This window comes from Rutilus rutilus (assembly GCF_951802725.1).
Source record: "Rutilus rutilus genome assembly, chromosome: 13".
Classification (NCBI taxonomy): domain Eukaryota; kingdom Metazoa; phylum Chordata; class Actinopteri; order Cypriniformes; family Leuciscidae; genus Rutilus; species Rutilus rutilus.
The window spans coordinates 10,559,550-10,572,142 of NC_140218.1; the positions used below are offsets into that span (position 1 = coordinate 10,559,550).

Below are 12,593 nucleotides of genomic sequence, written 5' to 3' on the forward strand. Positions count from 1 at the left end.
CAATCGATTCACTACAAAGAACCGATACCAAAATATGATTCGCGAGCCAAACCTTATGCTTTCGTTTCTAATTCGTTTCCCCAGAAAGAAGAACGCTAATAGTACGGGCTTCCTTATTTTGCTGACAGACGACGCCTTTTATCAACACGGAAACGTATGGCAACAATTAATCTAAAACGATATAAGAATTCGACAATGCTGTCCTTTGACATGAGATGTAGCCTAGAAGCAGTAAACGCCAGTTCTCATGACGATGATCAAAAACAAGCTCACTTACTTTTTCCTTTACATATTTTGGGCTAAGTTGCCTACTTTCACTTCTTCCTATGAGGTAAATTTAAATAAATAAATAAATAAATATAAAAAGAAAAGAAAAAGCACACTTGCTGATTTGATGCCTTTTATTTTGAGCAGTGACTGTCTACTTCCAAAGTGGTAGAAATAGCCAAATTCACCATGGTATTCTGCATGTTCTATTTACTCGTTTATTGAACATCATAAAATGCTATGAATTATTGCATGAGGTTGCATCAGATACAGATGTCTGATAAATGTAACTGAATGATTGCATTCATCACCATGGTATTTATTGGTGTTCCGAGCCAGTATTTTAAAATACACACTTTTTTATTACACGTTTTATAATTTGCAATACCAAGGTACAGCCAAACATAAAATCCACCAAATGTGTAAATGAGGTATTGCTTGTGGTTGCATCGTTCATTTCATCATTTTAACTGAATTTTGCTTCACCTTTGTCCTAGTTGTACTGTGTTTCTCACCTTTACATGTCTTTTGCAGGCGTGTCATTAATGAGGAACAATTATCTTTTCTGATTAGATGTCATGGTAGGCCTTACTGCAGTCATCCAGTTTCTATAGTCTGACAAACCAGTTCTTGGAAAACCACTGTGAACTTTAAAGCCTTCTCTCTAGGAAAGGAAAGGAAAGGAAATGGGAAACGGGAGTGTTTTCCTTCTCTCATAGGTGGCAGCAAAGTCTAAACCTTCTGTTTGAATGTTCATAGATTACACCGGCCTGCATCATATTTGCTAAATGAAACCCAATAATTGTTTCTTACTAATTTTGGGGAACTGATTCCAAAAATAGTGCCTGTTTCTCTCCAGCATGGCACTTTCTCACAAAGTGATGCATTTCTTAGTATTCTTGCTTTCGACATCCATGTATAAGGTGAAGACGTCTTGTATTTTCCCTTAATCATCAGAATAACTGCTACAAAGACATGATTCCTCTCTTCCTCTGAGCCAGGTAACAACTGTCTGCTCCAAATATTTTGGAATGTTGTTGAGCCTATTCATGTGACCCAAAGGTATTCACCTGGTTTCGGGCGTGAGGACCAAAGGTTATCAGAGATCTTGAAGAGACACCACCCACAACAGAACAGCATTCTCTTAAGTTTTGTCATGATCTCTTCTACTGCTGTGAAATTGAGAATAAAAACTGTACATGATGTAGAGTTTTTGTTGATATTTATGCACTCGGCATCATCAAATTAATTAATATTAGATCATTTTGCAAATCAGCAGAATTGTACTTTTCAAGATGCAGCAGGGCTGTGTTATATAGGCAAAATGTACTTTCTGTTTATTTTGTTTGATATGTTAAGACCTTATTTTTTACAGTCTATGGTTAAGACGCAGGTATCATAGCTGTATTCATCAAATCAGTAATACTAACACAGCTGAAAGGGTTAACAGCCTACAAACTCTCTCACTGTCTCCTCCCTCTTTCGCTCTGTTTATAAAGCCCACAGTCGTCCGCTGCTCTTCTGTTTGTCTTGAAAGCAATCATGTGGGCGACTCTCATGAAGTTAGACCTGGCCTCTGTAGGCCTGGCTCTGTTTCTGGGCTTGATCTTTCTGGTTCTGTTCGAGATCATCAGGATTAATTCCCACAGAGGACAAACTCCTCCTGGTCCCAGACCTCTACCTTTTGTGGGATCATTACCACATTTGCTAAAGAACCCAATGGAGTTCATAAGATCAGTGAGTCTGCTGTATGCTTGGTATGGGCTTATCATTGAACTCTGACCTAGTTTGAAATTAGATGTTTAACTTACAAAACATATGTTCAGAAACATTTTCTTAGTTTAAACACACTTGTGAATGTTCTCCAAGTAGATTCCTCAGTATGGAGAAATGTCCACTGTGTATCTTGGGAGGAAGCCGATGATAATCCTCAACACAGCCCAGGTCACGAAGGAAGCCCTGGTTCAGGAAGCTTTTTCTGGAAGACCGGCTATGCCTCTTATAGAATGGATAACTAATGGACTTGGTGAGTAACATGATATTATGATGCTTGAAATGTGGATTTTGTACTATTTCATTCTAAACTTTAGAGTCACTCTTAATAATAAAGGTCCCAAAAGGGGGTTTTGTTTGCATGCCATAAAATAACCTCACTGAATAGTTCTTTTAAAGTATATGTATGTTTATGCATGTATATGTATGTATATATATATATATACACACATATATTTTTTTTTTCACATAGCATACAGAACATTTGAAAAATCTTTTGGCACTATATTGAATATTTTTTGCAATAAAAAGGTTCATTAGACATTAAATATTCTTCATGGAATCATAGATGCCAATAAAGAACCTTTATTTTTAATGGTGTACGGTCGATCTTGAGTCACTTTGCTTTAAAAATGTGACTACAAATTTAGCAAAAGAGCAGATTTGAGATTAGAACGTTGGCTCTCTCTTTTTCTCAGGTATAATAATGGTCACGTTTGGTCACTCCTGGAGGCAGCAGAGAAGGTTTGCTCTGCACACGCTCAGGAATTTTGGCCTGGGAAAGAAATCAGTAGAAGATCGTGTGATAGAGGAAAGCCGCTATCTGATTTCTGAAATGCTTAAAGCAGAAGGTAGGAATTGATCATCCTTTATTAGAACTCATTCCATGGTGTTATCTTTGTCAAACATCACCAAAAGTAGTCTTTCTTAAACATTTCTTGCAGTGACATTAACATTTTTGTATTTAAATGATGTGGATGTATATTTAGCAACTTTTTTTACATATACTTGCAAAATGTAACTCTTTCCTCGCCACGTTTTTTTATTTTTTTATTTTTTTTGCCGGTGACTGGCAGGTTTTTTGATCATCTTTACAAAATTTTCATGGCCCCCAGAATATTTGGTTGTTTGACTATCTGAACGTGCAATATATATGTAAAAAAGGACAAGCCTCTGCTTTAGACAAAAAAATTATTATTTTTTTGCATTATTTTTTTATCAACCCTTTTATGTGAGTAAGTTTCATTAAAAAAAGCAACATTTTGAGCAAACAATTTAGAAAATTGCAGTTTTGTCAAAGATTACGCCTGGATCGGATTCAGAACAATGGTCAAAAAGCTTCACAGTCTCTCATCCTTGGCAGTTTTGATTTATATGTTGATAATCGCGTTATTTTACACATACATCTGCTTATATGCTATCGCTTGTTTCTGCTTCCTTTTTGCCTTTGTTTTGATCAGGAGATTCATGTGTAATAGCGCCCCCTACCGTACAACAGTGAAAACACTTTCAATGGTCGGTATTATTATTATTATTAAATTATTAAATGTGTTGCGTAACACACGAGAATGAACCTCATTGGTTCTTGCAGAAGCTAAAACGTGCTGCATAACACAAGAATGAACCTCACTGGTTCTTGCGGAAGCTCAGACATGCTGTGTAAACACATAAATGAAGGGCGAAAAAATCCGTCAATGGCGGGTAAAGAGTTCAATTCAAATTTCTATTTAAAATTGATTGGATATAAAAGCACTGGCATATATCCACTCATACTAATGCATGTTTATTTGTAGGCAAGTCAATGAACCCCCAGCATGCATTACAGAATGCAGTTTCCAACATTATCTGTTCCATCGTGTTTGGAGATCGCTTTGATTATGATGACAAACGCTTCTCATACCTTCTGAAAATCCTGAATGAAAACTTCATTCTTGCAGCGTCAGCTACAGGACAGGTATGATCATCACATTTATTATTATTATTTTCATTTCATTAAAGGGTAACTAAACTCTAAACCAAATTTTTTTAGTTAATGATCTGTAAGAATGGGGCTTTATTAGTGCTGTTCATTGATTAAAGTAATTTTTTTGACATTTGTGTTTAAAGTGTTTTAATTTTACAAAATATGGTGTAAAAACATCTGAGTGCTGCCCTCTTCAGGTTGAACAGTGGCTACTGGAGTTGAATTTTCCTATTGGAAGTTGTGGTACCCTCTGACCTCAGAGGGTACCAGCTAACCACGCCCTTGCCTACAGAGAGATATGTCTCAGATGCATGCCCCCTCTCCACTGGGCTCTGCCTACTTTTCCAGCATTTTCCAAAAATTGCCAGTGGGTGGAGTCAGGCTCTGACCAGGGGTTTAGTTACCCTTTAATTTATTGATTAAAGGGTTAGTTCACCTAAAAACAAAAATTCTGTCATTATTTACTCATCCTCATGTCGTTTCAAACCCGTAAGACTTTCGTTCATCTTCAGAACACAAATTGAGATTTTACGCAACTACCACTTTGACGCTTCAAAAAGTTAATAAAGAGAACGTTAAACTAATCCATATGAACTGAGCAGTTTAGTCAACATTTTTAAATCACTTTGTATGATACATATGATATATGATATCATATTATATAATACGAACATAAAGAGAAGCTCAATGGAACCTGATTGACGCATGAGAACAAACCTCATTGGTTCTTCCAGAAGCTCAAACGTGATGCGTAACACAAGAATGAACCTCATTGGTTCTTGCAGAAGCTCAAACGTGATGCACTGAAAGGAAGTCTCAAATGTGAAAAAGATTTAAAACCAAGATTTAAAACTTAACTATCATCTTATTGTCTATCTCAGATTTTCAACTTAGTGCCCTTCATCAAGCATTTCCCTGGGCCACACCAGAAGATCAAGAAGAATGCCAGTGAGTTAGTGGGTTTCATCGGGGAACAAGTTAAAGAACACAAAGAATCTCTGGATCCAGACAGCCCGCGAGACTTCATTGATGCCTATCTGCTAGAGATCGAGAAAGTGAGATCACAGTTACTGAAAGAAGGGTTATCACATGCATATATGTAAAACTAGATATTTTTAGCTGTAGTAAACTGATCGTTTTGTTTTACCTGGAGCAGCAAAAGTCCAACAAAGACTCCACGTTTCATGAGGAGAACCTGGTTATGTCGACAGCTGATTTGTTCCTGGCTGGAACGGATACCACATCGACCACGATCAGATGGGGGCTCATCTACTTGATTCAAAACCCAGATGTACAAGGTACTAAAGCTAAACATAGCAGTATATACGAATACTATAGGAATCTTGGTGTGGAAGGCAGAATTGAATAAAGAGAAATAATAACTCACACTTCAGACGTTTTTCTCAGAATTGCAATTTAACATTCAATTCTGAGAAAAAAATAACAGAATTCTGAGATATAAACTGGCAATTGCAAGAATTTTTTTTCACAATTCAATATAATTTTTTTCTCAGAATTGTGGATTTAACTTGCAATTCTGTGAAATAATTAGTAGCATAAAGTAGCATTAGAGTAGTATATGCTAGTGAACAGATTACAGAAATCTTTTGTTCATCAGTCAGTAAAATTAATTAATCAGAATTGGGGGTCTAAGTGGGCCTCAGGATTCTGAAAAATAGAAAGGACTAAATCAATGGACTGCAGCTGGTTGGGTATTTACATATGTGTTTTTTGTATCAAGTGATGTTTATTGTATTGTGTTTTATTATTTGATGTGGATGTGTATTGATGTGAGACCGTAAACGCTGTGGGATGCGAGACAATTTTTGAGAATTTAAATTAAATTTCAAATTGAAAAAAAAAAAAAGTGTGAGAAACTTGCCATTGTAAGAAAAAAAAAAGTCTGAATTTTGAGATTCTGAGAATTGTGAGATTCTGATTATGCCAAAATGGCCATTTTTATTTTCGAAAAAAGTTTTTTTTTTTTTTTTGTGGTGGAAACAAGATTCCATAGCAGTCACATTAGCAAAATTTTGCATTCTATTGTCAATGACATAGATGTATGAAGTGCTTCTCACAAAGAAATCACTTTCAAAACAAGCAGCTTTCTTGAACCTGAATATGAGCGAAATCATCTCGGGTTACGATTGTAACCCTTGTTCCCTGAGAAGGGAACGAGACACTGCGTCGATGACAACACTTTGAGGAATGCCCCTTAGCGAAACACGTCTGGCGTATGAATGAAACGAATAAAATCCTGATTGCCACTGCGTCATGATGTAGCATGTGACTGCATACATGGAAGGTACAAAGGGACGCTGGCACACAACAGTGTTAGCTTCGCGATGAAGCAAGTCGCTCCCAGGCGGAGATGTGGCAAAGGGATGCAGTGTCTCATTCCTTTCTCAGGGAACAAACTTTACAGTCGTAAACCGAGACGTTCCCTTTCGAGGGAACTCGCACTGCGTTGATGACGACACTTTGGGGAAGGAATACCCCTCGTCTGCCTGTACCTAGTGTAAAGCTGTCTCAGCAGCTTAACTTAAGCCGAGCTTAAGACGAGAGCACTCATGCGCCCGGCGTAGAAGGGAGGTCCAGACCAAAAATTCTTGTGAATGTGTGCGGAGTGGCCCAGCCAGCCGCATCACATTACCTCTTTGATAGTAGCCCCTGAAAGGCTGTAGAGGACGCCATGCCTCTAGTTGAGTGGCGAAGGCAAGGTGAAGGCAAACTGCGCACCTGATAGGCCAAGGAAATAGCATGATCTATCCAGTTGCTGATGGTCTGCTTGGAAGTGGGGAGCCCCTTCCTGGGTGACCCGAAACACCAGCAACTGGACTTCCTCCACTAGGATGACTTCTGTATGTAATATCCACCATCACATGAGGGAGAAGATTAAAAAGGCTGCAGAACCATAGAGTCTACCATATTAGAGGGCAACTTAGGCACATAGCCCGGTCTGGGGTGCAAGATAGTCTTAACTCTACTGGGAGCAAACTCCAGGCACTCAGGAGATGTAGAGAGGGCCTGGAGATCTCACACTCTCTTAAAAGAAGTGATGGCGAGGAGAAAGGCTACCTTGAGAGTGAGGTTCTTGGTTGCAGCCGACTCAAGAGGTTCGAAGGGGGCCGCAACCAGCCCTTCAAGAACCACTGCCAGACCTTATGTGGGAACTCTGGTCTGAGTCGCAGGCCTCATCATCCATGCACTACTGAGGTACAACCAACCCTCCCAAAGGTCCATCACCAAGAGGAGTGTGGAAAGCCGTAATGGCAGCCACATACACCTTAAGTGTGGACGGGGTAAGACCAGCGAAGAAGAGAGTAAAGAGGAACTCCGGCACTGAAGCCACCAGGCAGTTAACTGGGTCCACGCAACGCTCTCTACACCAAGTGGTGAAACAGTGGACAGTGGACAGTGTGTCATCTCTCGAGATGTGAATAGATCCACCGGGCCGAACCTTTCGCATATTGACTTCAAGTCGGGGTGAAGTTTCCATTCCCCGGGCCTCAGCCCCTGCCTCGACAGAATGTCTGCCCCCCGATTCTGGTCTCCTGGGACGTACATTGCTCTGAGAGACAACAGTTTATCTTGGGACCACAGGAGGATTTGATGCGTCAGTCTGGATAGAGGGCACGATCTCAGACCCCCCTGATGATTCAGATGGGACACCACCAACATATTGTCTGTTCGCATGAGAACATGGTGACCCTTGAGGTCTGGGAGGAAGCTCCTCTGAGCCCGGAAGACCGCCAATATTTCTAGGCAGTTTATGTGTAAAGCATAAAGCGGCCGTCCATGACCGCGCCCCAGCCTGTGATGGATGTGTCTGTCAAAGCGGTTTTTCGGCGATGTTATGTGCAGCAGGCCAAAAGGTATGACATTGGATGCAGCTGCCATGAGCCCTATCAGCCTCTGAAACTGGTCACCATGGCCAGGATGGACTCGATACGTGCAGGAAACATCTGTGCCTGCATCGTAATTGAGTCCCAAACCACCCCCTAGGTACACCATTTGCTGGGTGGGCGTAAACACATTTTTCTTCGTGTTCAGTCTCAACCCCAAGCTCTGAATGTGGCCAAGGACAACATCTCCATGCCAAACTGCCAGCTCCTGAGACTAGGCTATAATGAGCCAGTCGTCAATGTAGTTCAGCACACGGATGCCCTGTAGCCTTCCATGCACTTGGTGAAGGTGCGAGGGGAGAGAGCTAAGCCGATTGGAAGAACCCGATATTGGAACGATTCCCCCCTGAAAGCGAACCTCAGGTAGTTTCATTGATACTTCAGATGCATTACACTAAGGGGCATTCCCCAAAGTGTTGTCTTTGACGCAGTACATCGATCAGGATCGAACTTTTTTTTTGTTTTTGCGAAATTCCCGATCGCAATGTTTCCGGAATCACAGAAATTCACTAGAGAAATTTTGCAGAGCAACAGTAAATGTGTCCATGCCTTTTTCTGCAGTTAATTCAGAACCATTTACTGTAACGAGTGACTTACTGTTAATAGGTCATTTAGATGCTCTGTCTATTATTGGCCTTTTTGCCGTTTTCAACACCAACAGCCTTGAAAGAAACAAGACGTAAATCTTTAACTCCTACTAACCTTCAAGCGCCAGGAAATGCAATTTCCCTTTTATCTCTCACACAGAGCGATGTCATGAGGAGATTGTTCGTGTGTTGGGTTATGACCGCTTGCCCAGCATGGATGACCGTGACAAACTACCGTACACCAACGCCACTGTTCACGAGATTCAGCGCTATGCCAATATTGTACCACTTGGGGTGACTCATGAAACGATTCGTCCAACAAAACTACGAGGATACGACATTCCTCAGGTAATGATTGGAGCCTGGATGAATTAAGTTATCTAAGTGATTACGCACTAAAAATATAGACATCCACCCGGCTTTTCATTGGCAATATGTTTGAATTATTCATATTGAGTCAGATCTTTTTGATGAATTGGCTGAGCCAGAATTATTCGTCGACATGATGTACATGAGGCCTTAAGGATTTTCACAGCCTTTTCATACAGTTAACCTTGCATTAAAGATGCTACCAGAGTCATAAATAACCAATTATGAAGAGACTAGACAGAGATTATATTTTACATTATTTAATCCTTCGTAAATCACATCTGATATTTACTGTCTACATATTGTAGTGAGCCAGTAATTGCGTTGTCATGAAACCTGTCAAAAACCTGACAAAAAAATTATTAAAAATTGGCCTATTTTTTTAAGGGCCATTAAGATTTGTTTTCATGCATTTGCATTGTGACCTTGTTTTAGTGACAATTAAGCACATTGGTATAAAAAAAAACAAAAAAAAAACATATATATATATAATATATATATATTTTTTTATATTATACAAATATATATGATATAAAAGAATAATGTTTCCCAGTCATAAATAGAAAATTCTTGCCGCAATAAATATTCTTGACGAGTCCTAATTTAAACTGTAAGGATAAGGAAGCTAGTCTACATATTATAATAAGATTAAATATAAAAAAGTTATGTGCTGTACTTGTACTATCAATTAAATGAATCTTTTATAAATATATATGTAATATTATCATGTAAAACATTAACCCTTATATTGACCCTGGGTTTTGTGAAAAGCTTTATTTAACTCTAACTTTCCTCATACAGGGAACTATGATCCTAACAAACGTGACAGCAATTTTCAGCAATAAGGAGCACTGGAAGCATCCCAACGCCTTTAACCCGGAGAATTTCCTGGATGAGAACGGACACTTCAGCAAGCCGGAGTGTTTCATCCCGTTCTCACTGGGTGAGTCAGGAATTTGTGATATTATTAAGGTTACTGGACTAATATTACACGCAAATAAATATTTAGGCCAAAATTGAAGATTTATGAATTTTTGTTTTGCATATAAAATATTCATCCATGTGGATTACACAGTTTTAACATAAGCAAACTTATAAACGCAATGTTATGCCTATTTGTCAGTCATACTTTAATTAAACGGGTATGATTTCTGTAATAGTACTGATTAACTGAATGTGTTTTAAATGCACAATAAACAAGTTTATATATTTGTCATCAATAATCCAATTTGTCTCATACAACTGAATAATGCTTGTTCCACGGCTATTCATATGCATACTTTTTAACTGAATAGATTTAATTCGAATTTAAATTTTCACAATGATTTATACTGATTTGAAAATAGGATTATTTAAATAAAATAAAATACTTGCAAATAAACTATGCCATGATTTTTTTTTTTTTTTTTGCAGAAATCATCGTCATTTATGAATGACATACATGCATCACATTAAATTTACTGGCTTGTTTATTTTAAATCTCTGATATCTGAATGAATGGAAATTCTATATGCAACTCAAATACATAAATCTTAAATTTAGGCCTAAATATTTATGTGTGCTGGTTTATCAGGTCCGAGGGTCTGTCTCGGCGAGACGCTGGCGAGGACGGAGCTCTTCCTGTACATCACGTCTCTCCTACAGCGGATTCATTTCTCCTGGCCACCAGATCCACAGCCTCTGGACATGGATGGGATCATGGGTATCGTCCGCCTTCCTCAGACCTTCAACATCATCTGCTGCAGCAGAGATACTGAAGAGTGACCGTCAGTAACCCGAAATGTATCAGACTGACATCATGAAATATTCCATAAAAAAACAAGAATGGTCAATTTTTGTTTCATGGTGGCAAAAAGTTTTAAACATTTAAGCGCAGCTATAAACAATTATATAAATTTATAATAAATATTATAAATTGTATTATGGATGCATGCATTTTATTTTGTAATGAAATATATCCACATGTAGTTTTATATGAATTGTATAGTGAAATGCTTTTACTACAAATAAAAAGACACCTCAGTGAGAGAATGAAGCATTCCTTTCAAGTCTAAAGTAAGTATCTTTTCACTTTTTCTCCCAGTAACAGTGAACATTAATGTGTAAATGTACTTTAAAACTCTGTACCAGAGTGCAACAGAGTGGGTGGAGACAAAACTCACATGTGTATTTATGTCCATGTGTTTAAAGTGGTCAAACTGGTTGATTCACTAGATCATGTGACATGAGTCTGACATTAGCTCATAAAAATAAGGTGCTAACTTTGTCTCAACTGTACCCATATGTGGTACAGTTGAGACAGTACCATGGTACAGTTGAGATACCCAATTTTTAATGATGTAAAGGTAACTAACCGTTCATTGCAAATATAATAGACAAATAAATAAAATAACAATTGGGCAACATGTATGTTTGTTTGTTTTATTCATTTTAATTCTTTAATTTTATGTTAATTGGCACTGGTTAAAATGTATAAATCAGGAAATGTCACATAATTTTATTTTCATTTGTGTCCAATGCTGGCTAATTACGACGTTTAACCTGTTATCATAACACTGAACAACTAAACAGCGTGTTTCATAATAGAGCTCTATCGTGGGGTACAGTTGATACGTGTCTCAACTGTCCTCCGCGTGTCACCTTGCACATTTCTTTAGATTTCACAATGACCTTGCATGACACAATACAATACCATGAAATGTGCCAGTTTTTAGGGCACAGAATGTTTGTGATGATACAAGTTACGTTTAACAGTCATATAGGGATAATAAGCTATTCATTGTGGAAAGTGCATGGTGAAGTGAACGTCTTGCATAAGAAAAAACAAACAAAACTTTTGCCGATATCTTCGGATCGGAGATGCGTCCGTTGTTCAAATTTCCCACGATCAAAGAGGACACTAATACGCATGTGCACAGCAAAAATCACAAATTGTGCTTGCTGCACACGCAAGTTATTTAAAGGGATACTCCACTTTTTTTGGAAATAGGCTCATTTTACAACTCCCCCAGAGTTAAACAGTTGAGTTTTACCATTTTCGAATCCATTCAGCCGATTTCCGGGTTGAGTCATATCATTACGCCTGCTTCACTCATGGTACTGCAGCAAAGTTTCTTGATTATTACGCAGGAATGAGAGTATAGTTCCTAACCATATCAGCCTAGAAAATCGCAACTTTTCCTTTTCTGTCGGTCTTAGTACACGATGTAACTACAGAAGAGTCAAGTTTTAAATAGGAAAAATATCGAAACTCTTTGTTCAGTTTTTTGAGAGAGATGCTAATGGTCTTGTCCGGTTCAATTCATTATGCTAAGCTATGCTAAAAGTGGGACCCCCAGACCCGGAGATCGGCTGAATGGATTCGAAAACGGTAAAACTCAACTGTTTAACTCTGGGGGAGTTGTAAAATGAGCCTATTTCCAAAAAAAGTGGAGTATCCCTTTAAGGTGTCTCAACTGTACACAGTCTACCCTACCTAATTAACAAACTGAGTTTAAGTCTAAGGTGCACAAACTTAATGGATGTGCAATGTTTAATAGTAAATTAGTAGCGAATGCGCCTTTGTTAATAATCAATGTTCCAAATCAGAGCTCCAATGTTGGACTGATTTCACACATGCTCCATAGATTTAAGAAAAGGTTAAAGAGGTTTATAGTTCCTTCAGCCGCTGCAGAGCTGAGGCGAGGTGAACTTTGCCCTCTTGCTGAGTGTTATGTGTGATTACATTGA

General features: G+C 38.4%; 1 protein-coding gene across 3 annotated transcripts; it reads left to right on the forward strand.

The window, feature by feature from the left end:
* Positions 1–68: 68 nt before the first annotated feature.
* Positions 69–11,260, forward strand: LOC311302157 (cytochrome P450 2B1-like). Of its 3 annotated transcripts, none has more exons than XM_084427802.1 (9): positions 69–2,004; positions 2,140–2,293; positions 2,739–2,891; positions 3,834–3,994; positions 4,885–5,058; positions 5,160–5,301; positions 8,656–8,843; positions 9,666–9,807; positions 10,438–11,260. In XM_084427802.1, the coding sequence occupies exons 1-9, from the start codon at positions 1,810–1,812 to the stop codon at positions 10,626–10,628; spliced, it is 1,500 nt and encodes a 499-aa protein (XP_084283928.1). In that variant the 5' UTR covers positions 69–1,809; the 3' UTR covers positions 10,629–11,260. The 3 variants fall into 3 exon arrangements, with proteins under 3 accessions (XP_084283928.1, XP_084283929.1, XP_084283930.1); XM_084427803.1 differs by having other exon boundaries at positions 1,883–2,004; positions 2,137–2,293; XM_084427804.1 differs by having other exon boundaries at positions 1,902–2,024; positions 2,137–2,293.
* The last annotated feature ends 1,333 nt before the right edge of the window (positions 11,261–12,593 follow it).